At 37.8% G+C, this 18,572-nt stretch overlaps 1 protein-coding gene across 1 annotated transcript in view; it reads right to left on the bottom strand.

The window, feature by feature from the left end:
• TMEM117 (transmembrane protein 117) overlaps positions 1-18,572 on the bottom strand; it is a 310,319-nt gene that overhangs the window by 52,906 nt on the left and 238,841 nt on the right. The window contains 1 exon segment of the mRNA XM_060777572.2: positions 8,585-8,744. Coding sequence (XP_060633555.2) covers positions 8,585-8,744 — 160 coding nt within the window.

Below are 18,572 nucleotides of genomic sequence, written 5' to 3'. Positions count from 1 at the left end.
CACAGATCAAACACCGAAAGCTTAGTTGCTCCTCCTCCTAGCAAACTCCACAGCTCATAAATTGACATGTAGAACTTGGAATTCACAATTGGAAGTCACTTTTGGTTATGAAAATTACCAATTTCATTGCAATGGGGCCTGCCATGTGTAAAGTGAAAATTGGTCCATGCCAATAAAGTCCTTTCTAACCAGGTACTGCCTGTGGACCAAACTAGATGGTGGACCTTTCATTATTTTCGCTGATTAACAGCAATAATAGCAGAACCACTGGGGATGAATGGCATACAAGGATGAGTTAGTGGATCTGAGGTCATAGCCCAGGAAGTGGATATGAGGTCATAGCCCAGGATCTCACAAGCCCTCTCTTTCCCTGAAGCCATCCCTTCAAACCATGTAGGGGGTACATGAAATAACACACTATCAAGCAAGGAAGAAATATTTATTTCCAGTTCAGCACTGAGACCTGTTCTGCTTTCTCTGGGGACCTTGGATATGACCCTAGAATGTAGGCTGTGGCCACATCGGATGTAGTTTACCTCTTGTCTCCACAAGTACTGTTTCCAGAAGGCCTCCAAATAATTTTTATGGTGATTCAATATGTTTCTCAGTTACTCAGTTTCAATTTAATACACAAAATGTTCCATCGGCTGGGGTCTGTGTGATTTTAATACTTAGATTACTGAAAGGACTGTAGGAAGGATGATTCCTAATTCCTTATTCTGGGAAGATAAACTTCAACCCTTTCTTTGTCCACCACACACATGTTAAATTGAGAGGGAATTCTCCACGGATGCCATCATAGATTCCTAAATATGATTAGATTCCTTCTCAGATTTATCTTTTCCTCAAGTGTTGTTGGTTCTGAAATCAATAACAGGCTATTTCAGACCCCTTCACAGATCCCTTACAGATGTGGAAAGTGAGGAAGAGGAAACAGAACACATCAAACAGTTTGTGTATCATTAGCCTCAAACCAAGACTTTAGCTGTGGATGCAGAAGTCAGGGGACAAGGACAATAAAGCATTTGATTTAGGAGGAGGGGACAATGGTGGAGTCCTGCCATGCATTATCCTGATATTTAATGTACATACTAAAGAGAAACACACACACTCATTCAAATCCAATCAACTTTTTCTATTAGCCATTTTACAGTTTTCAATTTTGGAAAATGACCAAAGGCTCCATATGTAGTTATTCAAGTAAAAGTTTCATCAGTTTCCTCTAAGTAAATTTTGTTAGAAAAAAGATCTCTATCAGATATTCAATCAGATCCCTCAGCTCTGTTGTCTGTCTTTCTGATTGTCAACATTGGCTCCCTATTGCCCCTGCACATACAAATTCAGAACTTGATTTGTCGCTACATCAATCTGTATGAACTAGAAGAGAATAAAAAGGATGGCCCTTATATCTGTAAAGCTGCACTTCAAGTACTTCGGCTAATACATTTTTCTAATATTGGTTTCATTCTCTGAAGGCCAATAATTCTTATAAAGTGAGATGGGAAGAAGGCAGCAAAATATTACTACAGCGACCATTGTGTGTCCTGATCCTTCTACAAGGTACACACAAAGCACCATGGGAGATACTTTGCTTGGGGTTATCCTTTGAAACAGGAAAGAGCATAGGGACATTATGACCATATGTGACAGGACGTGCTGTTGTCTGAGAAAGACTCACACAAAATGACCTTGTTATATATCTGCAATAGTCACATGAACCCCATGGATTCTGTCATTAGAAAACAGCTTGAGATGCAGTAGGAATTCATTCATCTTTCATTGGATTGGGAGAATGTAAAAGTCAAAAAAGATGCTTCTGCCTCCTTGTCCACTACCACCCACAAGCAAGCAGCAGAAATGTTATCTGCCAAATGTCCTCACAGTCATTTGAGAGAGATAGTTCCACTGCCTGCATTTCTACTGTGAGCAGCAGCATGGAGAAAACTGTTCTAGATTTCCTGGTATGGAAGGACGGTATGGTGGAGAAAATCTTTGCCATCCCAGCTGGAAATTCAATTGGACATTTGCCAGGCATTCTCCAACCTCTCTTGGGACTACTAAATAACTATGGGAGCAGTGGCTGCAGCTGTGTGCTGTTTATAGAGGGATTGTTGAATAAGGTGGTGCCCTCAATGACCCAATATGACATATGCAGGTGACTCTAAAGCAGTGGTTCTCAATCTGTGGGTCCCCAGGTGTTTTGGTCTACAACTCCTAGAAATCCCAGCCAGTTTATTATTTATTTATTATTATTTTATTTACTTTACTTTTACCCCGCCCTTCTCACCCCGAAGGGGACTCAGGACGGCTTACACAACCAAGGCACAATTCGATGCCCGTAACATACAACAGCAGTAAAACAAAATAACGCAATTAACAATCAGCAGCATCTATATTCGCTAAAACCAATAAAACCAATAAAAATTTCATACAAACCAATACAAACCAATTACTCCTTATTGCTGGTCAATGTTCGCTATCTCTTAGTTCAGAGTTTCCTTCCACATTTATCAGTCCTGCCAGTCTTATTTGTCTGGTTGTCCTAACCTAGTTAGCAGATTGCCCAAAGGCCTGGTCCCACAACCACGTTTTTACCTTCCTCCTGAAGGACAGGAGTGATGTCGACACCCTGATATCCACTTGGAGCGAGTTCCATAGGTGAGGGGCCACCACTGAGAAGGCCCTGCTCCTCGTCCCCACCAGCCTCACTTGGGAAAGCGGTGGAGTTTATCAGTTGTTAGGATTTCTGGGAGTTGAAGGCCAAAACATCTGGGAACCCACAGGTTGAGAACCATTGCTCTAGAGTCCTACTGGAAAGATAATCATAGGTTAGGTCCGTGGTTTTCAATCTGTGAGTCCCCAGCTGTTTCGGCCTACAACTCCCAGAAATCCCAGCCAGTTTACCAGGTTAGGATTTCTAGGAATTGAAGGCCAAAGCATCTGGGGACCCACAGGCTGAGAACCACTGGATTAGGTAGTGCTAGTTGGAAAGTGTTTTCCATAAATGAGATATGGGTGACATACACTGAAAAGGTTGTCCCTTACTGTCTTCACTCTCCAACCTTCTCTTGAAGGAAATCCTTAGATGTTGATTTCAGATTGTTTATATCAGGAGTGCTGTTAATATTAGTGTACCATACTGTGTTATATAAAGTTTTATAGCACTAAAACAGCTCTTTGAATTGGATATAAAATATATGTTGTAAAGAGTACCTTTAAAAGTGGCTTAGACAAATTAATGGTTTCTAGTTACCATGGCTATAGTTATCTCTAATATGCCCGAATACAATTTTTGATACACAAGATTGTATAGTTGTTATGCCAGGCTTGTGGATTTCCCATTAACACCTAGCTGGCAAGGGTGGGATTAGAATACCAGTTAGATATGAGTTTGAGCTGATCCATCTAGATTGTGTGACTGTATGTGTATGTGCTGTACATTATTGTTATTTCCTACCTTACCTCCAGTCTGAAATTTAAGGCAGTTTATGACAGCTAGACAGCTCAGAACAATAGGTTACCACCTTGCCGACCTCTTGAGTCTCCCAATCTTGATGTATTGGGTTTTTTTTTTTGTAATAATGTAGCATTAAACATGTTAGACCACTTTGACAACACCAAATATCCTTGATTTGAGTTGAAAGGGAGGGGGCACTTAATGCATATACTCACTAAATAACTAGTCCTAAAATGTCAAATAAGGAAAAATTGCACAGAGATTAATTTTGGGGTTTATCTACAATCAGAAAAACGTTCTCTTTTTGACACCACATTTGTTTTGGTCTGCATTGATCCTTCAGTAGCCCCATTAATACCACATCATTGTGAGATATTCTTCTGATGAGTTCTCCTCAGTCTTAGGAGGCGGTTCACATTTCCAATTCTTCATATTATTTTTGGTCACATTATTTTTGGCCACATGGCTATGGACACTCTGCTTTTTTCTGTCATGCATGTGAATTAATGTATTTTCTTTTAAGTGGAAGGGTGAGAATACTAATAGACTGATATGCAAATATGCCCTGCTGTCAGGGCTGAAATGATGACAAGATGAATGAGAAGAACATGTGTTCTACCACAGACCGGAATTTGTATTATTTAGATTTTTTAAAAATAAATGAATAAAAGTAGAATTACTTTTGAGAAGTTATAAGAATAATGACAACTAACTTGCTGTTGAACTTGCTGACTGAAAGGTCACAGGCTCAAATCCAAGAAGGGGGGTGAGCTCCCGCTGTTAGTCCCAGCTTCTGCCAACCTAGCAGTTTGAAAACATGTAAATGTGAGTAGATCAATAGGTACTGCTCCAGTGGGAAGGTAACAGCACTCCATGCAGTCATGACAGCCACATGACCTAGGCCAATGCCAGGACAATGCCGGCTCTTCGGCTTAGAAATGGAGATGAGCACCAACCCCCAGAGTCAGACAGAGTTGGACATAACTGGACTTAATGTCAGGGGAAAACCTTTACCTTTATCTACCTTGCTTTGGAGAGCTCAGAGATGTAATTGCAACTAACTACCTCTTAAAAAGAATTGTGAACTGGCCAACTATTATTGGGTTTCCTTCAAAGATCTTTCCTGCAATTATATCTTCACCTAGAATTTAGTGCCAACCTGAGTCAATCTGATTTTATTGCAAATGGCAATTCACTGGTGCCAAAGCCACCTTGTAAATAAGATGAGTCATCTTAGTTGTGCATCCTGGATAAATATCTTTAAATAACCACTCTGCTGTGCAAACATCTTCAAAAATGCAATTAAACATAAGACTTATTCTGCATGGTGTTTTTTAAAAAACACAAAAGCGCACCGAAGCCAAGGATTTTCAAATGAAGTTTTCCTCTGTGCACGGTACCCTCAAGGTCATACTGTGGTGACTTCATTTTTCATAGTCAAAAGAATGATTTAGTAATAATGGTGGTAGCGGACAATAGCATCCGGTGCTTTCAGTATAATGATATTCAGTGTTGCGTAGGATAATGTATGGGTTATTCTTATTCATGTTCCTTGTTGCAGCCACATAGAGTGGATTCATTTATTAGAAAGTTTCTTGCATCTCATTAAATGTGTTGTGAAGGTGGAAAAGAAAAGTATAAAGTTTTAAAAGAGGTGTTCACATTTGTTTTGGGGGTTTTGTCAAAAAAGGTATAAAGGTTGGACTAATTTTCTTTCTGTGTATTGTCGAAGGCTTTCATGGCCGGAATCACTGGGTTCTTAATATTGGTGTACCACATTGCAGGCATCCTCAGAGGTTGTGAGGTCTGTTGGAAACTAGGAAAATGGGGTTTATATACCTGGGGAATGTCCAGGGTGGGAGAAAGAACTCTTGTCTGTTTGAGGAAGGTGTGACTATTTCAATTGGCCACCTTGATTAGCATTTAATGGCCTAGCAGTTTTCAAGGTCTGGCTTCTTACTGCCTGGGGGAAACCTCTGAGGATGCCTACCATAGATGTAGGCGCAACATCAGGAGAGAATGCTACTGGAACATGGCCATACAACTTGGAAAACTCACAATGGCCCAATTTTCTTTCTGTTGGACCAAGACAGGTCACAGTGTAGTAGTAGCACAGCTGTTGTGCCAACAGCTTGCTCTGGCATTTTTCAGGAGAGTGGCACAGGAATATGGGCACAGGGATTCGGAGCAATGGAATGGCCTGGAAATTTTTAAAGCAGAAGTGGGTAACTGCCCATCTGATATTTTGGTCAACTATTCCCTTTAGCCCTAGCCAGTATAGTGAATTGTGAGGATTGTGGGAGTCCAAAAATACCTTGAGACATAGTTGCCCAATCCTGCTTTAAAATGTTTGTGCATCTGCCACTGTGGATCAGTCGTCACAATCTGGATTATACTGTGTTACCATTGGTAAGCAGTTTGCAGAAATGGAATCTGAGCAGGTTATCCCAGAAAGGGACACAGGGAATACGTAGGAGGCAATTGTCCAACCATCTCCCAGGTTTAATGAAATTAAACATAAGCCAGTATTTTAAGATGAGAGATTTTCAAAATATTAAAGATGCCAAGTAATATTTCTGGAACCCCCCCCCCTTTCCCCCCCCCCCCCCCCCATATGGAGACATATTTGATATTGGGTGACAAATTCCATTATTCTTCACTTTGCCTATGAAGGCCAGTGCTAAGGGAGTCCAACACAATTTTGAAATCCACATGTTGGCCATCATGCTTTTACTCTTTACTGCTGTAATGTAAAAAAATTTCACAGGAGAATCAGGTGCTTGAACTTCTATTCTGCCATAGAAATACTGGAAGCTATTTTATATAAGGCTATCTCATCCAATAGTGTTGACCCTGACTGATAGTGGCTCTCTGGGCTGTCATGCAGGTTCATCAGCTGAGTCTTCATGTCATCTGCTAGCTGGTTAAGACTGTGAAAACCTGTCAGTTTCATTTTCATTGCATTTGTCAGAATCCCACTGGCTTTCCCTTCTTATCTCTGTCCTGTATTGAGTTGTAAGATTACACACACACACACACACTTCCTACATGGGGCTAGTATGTATTTCTGGTATACATTTTTCTATTTTTATGCATTGTCTGATGTATATTTACATCAATTGTTTAAATACATTCAGACTCCAGCAGGTATATGTGGTGTTGTTAATATTTTGTCTTTGGTGAAACGCATAGTACATCTTCAATGTGAAGCAAACACATTCTTTACCATCTCTGCACTTCATCATATTTCCCATTTCTTTGTATTATAATGAAAGACAGACAATGAAGAAATCTGATACGAAGAAAACCAACTCATTTGAAATGTGGACTGGCAAAGAATTCCACAGATAGTTTGGACTGCTAAAAAGAGAAATCAGTGAGTCCGAGAGAAAATCTCTTTAGAAGTCAAGGTGATTAAAGTGGACACAGTTGTCCTTTGGATAGCTCATGAGAAGACATGTTTCATTAGCAAAGACAATAATGCTGGGTAAGGTATAAGGCTGTAGGGTATGAGGAAGACTTATTATTATTATTATTATTATTATTATTATTATTATTATTATCTCTGATGGATAGATTCAATCAAAGAAGCCATGGTCCTCAGTCTGCAGGACCTGGTGATAACAGGATGACTTGGAGGTCTCTGATCCAGAGGGTTACCATAAGTTGATCAACTTGATAACAGTTCATAACAAAATCAGTTCCTATAACTCTTAGTACATGAGAGTGTTCTAATATTTGTATCAATTGTGCAAGATACAGCATAATCCAGAATGGTTCAGCACTATTAAACCCAATTTGTTTCAGTAAGATATTTTTAAACATGTAGAACTTATTCTTTTAAATAAATGGGACTTTAAAATATATAATTTTGGACTGAGACTTGTGTGTGCAAATATGGCTCAAGCCAATGAACTGCAGTCATTAAATCACTTATGATTAACCCCACTGAAACCAGGCCAATTGCCATGCAAAATTACCACTCACTATGTGGATATCATATTTAAGGAAATACTGGGTGTCTCAGAAAAATGGCATGAACATTGCTGACACCCTGAAAAATAACAAGAATAGAAATTACCATGGAAAGATAAAAGAGAGAGAAAATTCAATTTTTAAATCTAGTTGTGTTATGTTTGAAAAAAATCCACCTATAAAATAGATTACGTTCTTCTTTTACTTCTTTTACTTGCTAGAAAATGTTCAAGTTGTAGTAGAAAGCTATGAAACTATGTTCAAGATGTAGTAGAAAGCTAAAATGTCACAGTTGTAGTAGAAAGCTTAATTGCTACACAAAGAACTTTAAAGCTTTGTCTTGATTTGAGTGCGGGACTCTCATTTTAGCATGAGATACTAAAGAGGAAAGACTGGACAGTCTACACGAAATAATCTCCTTAGGAACACTGTTTGGGAAGAAGACATCTGATCTAACAAGCTATCAACAGAAAAGTTGTAAAAATGTTAGTACAAAGGGTGGGGAGAGTGCCCTCCGTAACTGGTTGTAAATTTCCTTTTGTGTGTAATATGGTAAAAACATATTAAACATTTGCAGTTAGGCTTCAGTTAGCACTTGGATGGGAGACCATGCATGGGTATTCACTAGTGGTCTCCCCTATATGTAGCTACTATAGACTATATTTCAGAGGAAAGAAATGGGAAAAACTACCTCTGAGTATTCTTTGTCTAAGAAAATTCTATGAAATCCATGGGGTCACCATAAGTCGACACCTAACTTGAAGGCAGAAAAACATGCAATCTATGTTTCATTGTATTTTTTTCAGCCACACAATGAAGGATTTTCATAACAAAAATTACTTCACTTTTCTTTCCCCTTTTTTCACCTCTATGCCATTTGGGAAGAGAGCAATCTCCATTTATAAAGTCACCAACCTGGCAAGCGAAAGCTGATAATATACGTTTTTCATTCCCTCTCCTTTTCAAAAGGCCAACTGGCTTTTTTAAACAACACTCTCAGAACAGTGATGTAATGTGAGCCTATTAATAGTGACTGCAAACAAACATTTAATTTGACTTTTGAATGTCTTGGCTAAGCAGCACATGCCAGAGTGGAAATCTAGCGAGAAAATGCCACTTCAGCACTCTGGAAGAAATATTGGGACAAGGTACCTGCATGACAATAAGAAGGTCAAACACTAAGATGAAGGAAGCCAGAAAGGCTCTGGAAACCTCATCACTTGGCAGGAATCCACGATTCAGCTTGTCCCAGCTGATCCAGTCAGTTGTGATGACAAGAACAACCACCGAGGTCAAAGTAAACAGAACAGTCCTGGAAAAGGAAAAGCAGAAAAAAGGTAATCAAATCACACAGTGGAGGTAGGGGGTGAGGAGAGAATTATAAGGTCTCTCTTATTGTTTTGTGCCTTCACGTAATTTCTGATTTATGGTGACCCTAAGACCCTCTCATAGGGTTTTCTTGGTAAGATTTATTCTGAAGGAGTTTGACTTTGTCTCCTCTGTGAACAGGAGAGTGTGCAAATCTACACAGAGGGTTCCTATGTCTGATTGAAACCTTGATCTCACAGTCTTAGGGTTCATCTGCTTTGTACAATTAATCCAGTTCAACACCCCTTTAAAACTGTCATGATTCAATGGTAAGGAATCCTGGGAGTTGTAGTTGAGAGAAGCACCACCACTCATCCCATGATCCTATAGTATCAAGCCATGGCAATTAAAGTGGTGTCAAAGTGCATTAATTTTGCAGTGTAGATGCATTCTACAACACCATAATGATTTTGTAGAATAGATGTTTGGAACAGATATTATCTGTCTTCAAGTCAATGTTGACTTATAATATACATATAACAGAGTTGTTGTTGGGTGTTTTTTTTTGCATGATTTATTCGGAGGAAGTTTGTCATTCTTTTCCTCTAAAGCAGAGAAAGTATGGCTTCCCTAAAAGCACCCAGTGGGTTTCATGGCCTAGAGAATATTCAATTTATGGTCTCCCAGAATCCTACCAACATTCAAACTACTATATTGTACATCCTATAATAGGAAGGGGTGATTTGTGGACCTCAAGAGTTTGATTGAGTGCATTTCCCCTTTCTTTCTTTCTTTACTGTACTTATACCCCACCTTTCTTACTCCAAAGTGGTTTACAAACTGTGGCAATAATTCATTGCCATATCCAGATAATAACAGTATCAATAGAACACAATATTATAAAACTGTAAAACAAAAACACATACATATCAATTAAAATAGTCTTTAAAGTGGTTAAAACATTAAAATATTTCAGCCCCAGCCTAGGAGAAAAATACAGTTTTCATTTTATACTTTTACACGTTCAAAACATTTCTGAAATAAATTATTCTAAAATGGAGGGATCCTGTTGCTGGACTAGATTTCTTATTAACATTCTTTCTCTCCCTCTTGGTTTATCCCCCATCTTGCCTCAGTTGCTCCTTCGCCAGAACAGTCTTTGGACAGCAAGCATGATAGCACTTTGGATCGGATTGGGATTGGCTATATGAATTGTTGACAATGTTTCAATGGGATTTTAATCTGTTTTACCTTGATGTTATATTTACTGTTTTAAATTGATGTTTTATTTGTTATAGTGTTTTATCTTGTGGCATTGAACTGTTGCCGGTGTAAGTCACCCTGAGTCCCCCTTTGGGGATTGAGAAGAGCGGGTCAGAAATGTTCAAAATATAAATAAATAAATAAATAAATAAATACTGTCCTTTTGTGAAGCCACTGGGTGAGGTGTGAGAGAGATAACATGCCCCAAACAGTTTTTTAAAAAATATATTCAGCCAGCAGTTGAATGAATCCATGGTTGTGGAATTCCTTTGTACAGCTGTACCCTTTAATGCTATTTCAATCTTAATTGTGTATATTTTAACAATATGTTTTTATTGTAATTTTGTGCTCTTTTAAAGGTTGCCTTGAGTTCAGGTTTGGAGAAAAGTGGGATATAGGTAAATAATAGATAGAGGTGGATGGAAAATCCAGGATTCCACAGAATCGAGCCAAGAAAGTTAAAGTGGAACATTTCTATAATTATGCAATATGGATACCTTCTCAAAAGGCTTTTGCTCAGAATTGCACTTAAACAGGAGAATGCCTTTGTTCACCTGAGGTTGTGTGTCTTCACAAGAAGCAGGAACAGCACCTTTATGATGAGGATATGAAGGGGATTTTAAGATCTCCCTAGCCATGTTGCTGGGCTTCAGTTACTCATAGTTTGTGTTCTTGGGACAGAACACTTCACTGTTTTGGGGTCTTCCTGATTAGACCATGACTTGTCTCTAGCTATAACTTCTATAACACAACCACTGGAAATTTCAGTAATATGAAGTAATACCTAGATGGCTTCAAATTCTACATCCATGATCTATGGTGAGATGAATGATGGATTGGAGCAACTCAGGAGCAAGGTTGTGCAAAGGAACTCTGCCAGTCGGTCATGTGGACCTCAGCAGGAAACAGGTTCTCTTTCACAGTTATAATACTCTGAACTTCTTTATAATCACCAGTCAGAAGTTAAAAAGTATGTTATGTCTTTGTAATCTCAACTAATGACAAGATTCAACAAACTTCTAAAAGTATAGTCTTTTAAAATCCTACTATAAAAGTATTTTCTCTAATATTAATGAATGATAAACATACTCATTAAGAAAAACCTACTTGCAGTAAGACATTTCCTAACAAATGAAACCCACATTTATTTGAAAAGCATAATTTAGCCAATTCATATCACTTTGCCGCACAACCATTAAATTGCCTGCTCTGGGCTGTCTTTGCATATTAGCTCCAAATCTCCCTTCCAAATGCACTTCAGAAATGTTTCAGACAGTGGAAGGGAAAACAATAATTCTGGATGTCAGTGCACATGTGCTATTACAAGGAAGATAAATGTGTGGGCATATGCGTAAATAGCAAATAAGCAGTCAATATTTGTTCTGGTTTCCAGTTGGAGCTCTCAGACTTGTCCCAAGGCATTTTCTTTCTTCATTCAGGGGGAAAATGGACAGAATGTGAAATATTTGTTCTCTAGAGTCTGAAAAGATGACCAGCATCCAATCCACTTTGCAATCAGCATGCTTAAGAATGTATACAAACACAGCTGCTGGCAAAGAAATAAAGCAGACAGAAGTAAAGGCATGGATGGCTAGTGTCTGAAGTTTTGATTCTCAGTTGTTGGACTAGAGTTTCTTGAACTCTTTCATTAGTAGGGCAAATTAATGTAATCATCCATCTCCCTAAAATCTCTTTGAATCACTTGCAATCAGCAGGGATGGATGTGACATAAATTTTATAAAATGTACAATAGGCCTTCCATTTTCAAAGAGGAAAAACTGCAATATAAGAGCATATCTCTCTAGATCTTCCAAGGAGACCATGTGGATACCTTCCACTAGAAAAATGGTTCCCAACCTTTGGTCGGTGGACCACCAGTGGTCCCGAAGAATGAAAATATGGTCTGCAGCTTCACCATTACTAGACCGGTGCCTTAAAACCATGCGGCAATGAGAGTGACTGGTCTTGTGAAACCGTCTTATAGTGCCAAGGCAACGAGGATGTCAGGAGGGGAGAGTCTGACTATTCATGAAAGATTACTACTACCACATCAGCTCTATATTACTAAATATGCTTTTCTGTGGGTGAGCAGATGGTGACTACTGGATGGCATATCTTCTGTATCAGGAACTAGAGCTGATGTGGTCTATCCAATGCAATTTTCTGAATCAGCACCCCAAATTACCAAACTGCATTTAAAATTGACCAAAAACAGATTTGTAACTCTTTTGGTATTAATGTTGGAGAGTGGTCCCTGGTCAAAGTTGTCCCTGATCAAAAAAAGGTTGGGAACGACTGCACTAGTAGGTGGCCATAGAGTTGTGTTGGAAGATCTAGAGCAGGGGTCCACAAACTTTTTAAACAGAGGCCCAGGTCACAGTCCCTCAAACTGTTGGAGGGCCGGATTATAATTTGAAAAATAAAACATGAATTCCTGTGCACGCTGCACATATCTTATTTGTAGTGTAATAAACACTTAAAAACAATACAATAATTAAAATGAGGAACAACGTTAACAAATATAAACTTATTAGTATTTCAATGGGAAATGTGGGCCTGCTTTTGGCTGATGAGATAGGATTGTTGTTGTTATGTGCTTTCAAGTCGTATCAGACTTAGGTTGACCCTGCGCGAGGGCCGGGTAAATGACCTTGGAGGGCCGCATCCAGCCCCCGGGCCTTAGTTTGAGGACCCCTGATCTAGAGATTCCTAAAAAAATCCCAGTGTAATCAAATTCATGAAAAATCAGACCCATAAAAGTTGACCTCCCACTTGCAAATGTGGAAGGTCAATTATATAGTTTAAAAGCTGTCCCTGTTGTAGTGCAAAGAGGTGTTTTTTTGGGGGGGGGGGGTTCCTGAATTGGCCAATAAGACCTGTTTGCTTACAGAAGACCTGTTCCTGCTTGGGATGAAAACTGACAGAACTAGCTTGATGCTCTAGGTCATATAGCAGATCACATATTTGGACACTCCTTGGGGGTGCAGCTATGACACTTCCTGTGGGAAAACTTGAACTAGTGTGTTGAACTAATGGTTCCATTATTGGAAGGCAGCTATACTATCCTGGTTTTTAATAGCACCCCCTTCCATAGATCCTTTAGATTAGAGCTTCTTAAACCTTTGCCATTTGTGATCCCTTTTGTCCTGAGAAATTTTTACATGATCCTGGATATATTAATATACAAAAAGTGTACAAAATCAAACATTTACTGATAATACTGGGCAACACATATTTTGGTGCTTCAGATGTTATCTCTTTTTCTATATATATTTCTATATTATTTTGGACCATCTGGTTCCAAAAATAACACCAGTTTTCCCCTATCAGCTGTAGCTTTTGAAATGTAGAACATATGCCATATACCACTCTTCTGCTGGTTGCCCTTAGAAAATCAAATCTAAGAAACTAGGGTTGATGCAGTCTATCCAATGCAATTTTCTGAACCAGTGCCTCAAATAATCCAAGAAACAGGTCTAAAAAAGACACCAAAATGGTTGCTATTGTTATATAATCTTTTCTGGGTGTTATAGGAGCAATCCAAATGCTGAACTCTATTCCCAATGTAGGTTAACACTATATAGTCCCTATTAACACCTTGAAGTTGGTGTTAATAGTTCCCATTAACACCTGTAAGTGGCAGTGGCAGTTGTCATCAAAACTAAGAGAGAGTCAACACCCACCACACAACAGTGAAATTGCTGGTTGTACCTGAATGAAGGAAAAGTAATCTAAACCCTACAGTCCAACATCATGGATGGAAATATTGAGTTTGAGAGAGATGGACCAATGAACATATTCAGTATATAACACCATGTACCACTAAATCTGAAATCCCCAGCAAGGAAAACCCTTTGTTAGGATCAGTCAAAAGTCACAACAGACCTCACATACTTTTGACTTCTCTGCAACGCTTAATCACACTATGTGGTAAAAACAACCGAGGATGAGGGAATAAACAAAAAGATCCAGAAATTATACTAAGATACTGCATTTTGGTCTCAAAATTGATATTAGATATGTGATAAATGAGTCTTTTGCTAGTTACTACTAGGTTATCAGATTATGCCTGGGACAAATACCTAATATTAATTTATGTAAACAGAAAACAGGACAGCTGCAACACAGATCTATATTTCTTCAAATGGAAAACACAAAAGAAGCTTCATGCAATGTTGCTGAAAAACTATCCGTGCAAAATTATTCACACAATAAATTTCTCTTCAAACTTTTTTATTCAGAAGACAACATAACATGTAATGTAAAAAGCTGTGACTTAAGGGAGATATCATCATAAAATTGCAGCACCCCCCAATCTGCTAGTTTTATGGGGAAGTAATGGGGTATTTACAAAGAAAGGGAAACCACTTTCTGGGCCCAACTATACAACTATAAAATACATGGATAAAGCAAGCACTAATGGTGGTTCCCCACAATGTTATTTTTAAATTATCTAGAAACAATAAGCAAGTAAGTGTTACAATAATGAAGTGAACAATATAGTAAGCATTTCCTTAAACTACAATGCATACTGTTATCATGCAGAAATATTACACATATATAAAAATACTGTGTTATTGTTGGGATCTGAGTATTTGAGGAAATTTCTGTGTGCAGTTGAACTATGGCTCCATTGTTAATTTATGAACAATGTGGTAATGGAAAATTTGAAATGAAGTACAGTTACAAAAGAGTCCATGTGACACAACACAATACTGAACAACAGGACAATACTGAACAATGGGGAGGTCAGAAGAGAAAGGAATGAACTGCACGAGATTAATTTAACTGGAACATAATTAAGAGTTAAATGACAAATTGGCATCATTATGGTTTGTGACAAATTAGGAGTGATTATGGGAAAATATGTGTTCTCAGTAGTTAACATATTTTCACTCCAGCAGTGGGCTTTCCATGACACACACAGCTCTAAATTTTTACTCAGATGTGTGTATGTGTGTCTCAGAAACTTCTTGCGATAATATAAGTAATTTCTGGTGTGAGAGAATTGGCCATCTGCAAGGACGTTGCCCAAGGAATGCCTGGATGTTTTACCATCCTGTGAGAGACTTCTCTTATGTCCCCATATGGGAAGCTGGAGCTGACAGATGGGAGTTCACCCCATCTCACAGATTCGAACCGCTGACCTTCAGCTCAGCAGTCCAGTCGACACAAGGGTTTAACCCATTGTGCCACCATGGCTCCTGATAGCAAACTACAAACCAAAGCAAACTTATTTGCAAGACATGGGAAGCTCATGTAGGAGGACACAGACAACTTTTACCATCTGCAGACATCCAACGTATTTCTAAGTATGGGCTTAACATACTGTCTAATCCAACTCAAAGATTTAATGTGTTTAAAACTCCAGAAATGGAAGTTTACAGCAAAATGAGTGAATGTAAGTGTTCACTTTCAAATCTAGGTGCAGGCTGGAACAAGTGTCTGGTCTACAAAAACAAAATTAACTCTTGGAAAGTTAATTTATTCCACTGTGAAAGGGGGAAAAAAACCAAAATGGTGGAATTCTCTGAAAGTAGATAGGAATGGAAACAACAAAGAAGTTAATCAGACATGTATAAAGACTTTTGTAGGAGACAGATAGCATCATTATCACCAACTAGCAGTAATTTTTTACTCTGCATCCTTTGTCCTATAGCTTTGATGATCTCTTCAAATCAAGCAACAAGATAAAAATCAGAGCTTGATCAGATTTCTCAATTTTATACTGTTTTACTTTTGTTTTTCACAACATGAATAAAATGTATATCATACTATGTTTTTTTTCATAGACAAAATAAAAAATAAAAAAACTGCTTCTTTTCTTAACACAATTGCTAATGTTTATCTCTAGGAAAGAAAATATGGGAATATAAATGTTTATTTTAACCAAGAAATCTGATTATACAACATAATGTTGGGAACAACATCGAAAGTTGCAGAAGGGGTCATATTCAGATGTAATTCCTGAGGTCATGAAATTGCCCTTTCTCATTCCACTGTCCATAAATATTTTGCTTTGCTTGTTGTTATGATTAATTGAGCAAGGACAGCACATATTTAATTTTAATGAGCTATGTGTATTTGTTTGTTTGGAGAAATGATAGTATTTGCTATGCTAATCACATAAGCACCTTTTTTTCAAAGGAAAAACGCATTTAATAGCCAATACCTTCATGTATAGTATATAGACATTTAGGTTTAATATAACTTACATCCCCACTGCCACTGCTTTAGCCATGGGAGGAGAGAAGAAGAAGAAGTACCTGCTGGACTTAATCCCTTCCCCTTCCCTGCCATTGCATTTTTTATGTCTTTGGATAGCAATGCTGAGAGCTAGGGCCGCGGTAGCACAGCAGGTTAAACCACTAGTTGCAGGAAAGCTGCTGACCAGAAGGTTAGCAGTTCAAAGCCATGAGTCAGCCCTAGCTCCTGCCAGCCTAGAAGTTCAAAAGCATACATTGCAAGTAGATCAATAGGTACCGCGTCAGTGGGAAGGTAAAAGGTTGCCCCATGCAGATATGCATACATGCCGACAACACAATTGGAGATGTCCATGGACAATAGGCTTCTCAGCATGGAAAAATTGAACAACAGCACCTCCCCATGGCCAGAGTTGAGCATTGCCTCCGGATGCCGGAGATGGAAAAAGGGGGATCCCTTTACCTTTGTCTGTGTTGTATGTTGTTCTTCACTGTGTGTGTAAAAAGGCATTGAATATTCATCTCATATGTGCATTGTAATCTGCTCTGAGTTCCTCTGGGGAGATAAAGTGGAATACAAATAAAATGTACTACTACTACTACTACTACTACTACTAATAATAATAATAATTTATTTATTTGACCAGTCATATGAGCAATTCAAAATACAACATGAGTAAAAGACAAGACAAAAAGGAGAGGACAGCAGCTGACCTTCTATTTACAGTCAGAATCTTATTTTCCTGGTTCTTCTTTCAGGAGATGTGCTCTTTTCCTGATCGCTTTCAGAATAAAAAGGCTTACTCTGATTATGGTGGATCTTTCCTGTCCTTGCAAGAGGAATGTCAATTAAGTGTATTATTATTATTATTATTATTATTATTATTATTATTATTATTTTCTTGTAAAGTGAAGTGTATAGTGATGTACTATTTAAATAAATCATGAAAATAAATACCATAAAATAGTAAAAATACCCTAAGTAGCCTAAAATTAAATACTGTACATACTCGAGTATAAGCCTAGTTTTTCAGCCCCTTTTTTAGGCTGAAAAAGTCCCCCTCGGCTTATCCTCGAGTCAAGGTTATTTATTATTTTACTCTGTTATTATTAGTATTATTTCATTTATTATTTTATTCTATTTATTATTACATTTATCATTTTACTCTATTATTATACATTTATTATTTTACTGTATAATTGTTATTACTACATTCATTATTTTACTCTTTTTATTATTGTTATTATTACATTTGCTATGTTGCTCTATTATTATTGGGAGGATATGTAAGCACATTTACACTGAAAAAGGCAAATAATCATTTAATTAGAGTTGGAAAGTCTTATCTTAAATTACCATTTTTGTAAATATTCAACAATATATAACCTACTGATTCCTCAGTTAATGTAATGGTATCTGTTTTTATTTTGCAATTTACCCGTAGCAGCTGCATTTCCCACCCTCGGCTTATACTCGAGTCAATCTGTTTCCTCAGTTTTTTTTGTGGTAAAATTAGGTGCCTCGGCTTATATTTGGGTCGGCTTATTCTTGAGTATATACGGTATCTTAAAATAAATACCCTAAAAGCACCAGATTCCACCTGATTTTAGCTGTTAAGCAGAGTCAACCTTGATTACTATTTAGATGCTAATAATAGGTGCTAAAGGCTATATTTCAAAGAAAGGAACTGACAAAACCACTCCGGGTATTCCTTGCTTAAGAAAACCCTATGAAGTCCAAAGAAACAAAACCGTTTTTGATATATATTTTTTCCATTTGTTTCATTGGGCTTCATTGGGGAAAAAGTAGGATAAAAACAATGTAAATTAATTAAATAATAAATGCACAAATAAATTAATGCATGGATTGCAAACATGGATTGAACTGAATCATTCCCGCCAGTGAATGAAAGCTGCTTCATCCACCAATTCAATTGGTTAAGAGTCTATAATCCCAAAATGAATATACCACAGACTTCTGCTTCTTTGGGTAGTGGTTTATCATCAATTGTCTTTCATTATATGTTGAAAACATTCAGAGAGTACTGAGAATAAATAGGGTAGGTAAGACCTAGTTTGATGTTGACAGTTTTGGTTTTTTGAAAATGTTTTGCAAGCTTTAGAGAGGAAATTTCAAATGCCATACCTTCTTTACAGAAATACAATGGCCTCAGATAAACAGTTCTGCTGCATACAATAACCTCCAAACAAAATGGTATGCAACTCTTCAAGCCAAATAACAACATATTTTATTTTGCCAATAGTATCCCCAAGTTTGCATTTATTTCACCTCTATTCAGTGGTAAGTTTTTTCTGTATTAGCTCAGATGCGTACAAGCGTCTCGTGTTCTGGGTGACTTCTTTTT

The sequence above is a fragment of the Anolis sagrei genome, chromosome 5 (assembly GCF_037176765.1).
Source record: "Anolis sagrei isolate rAnoSag1 chromosome 5, rAnoSag1.mat, whole genome shotgun sequence".
NCBI classification, from domain to species: domain Eukaryota; kingdom Metazoa; phylum Chordata; class Lepidosauria; order Squamata; family Dactyloidae; genus Anolis; species Anolis sagrei.
This window is presented reverse-complemented; position numbering and strand designations above follow the sequence as displayed.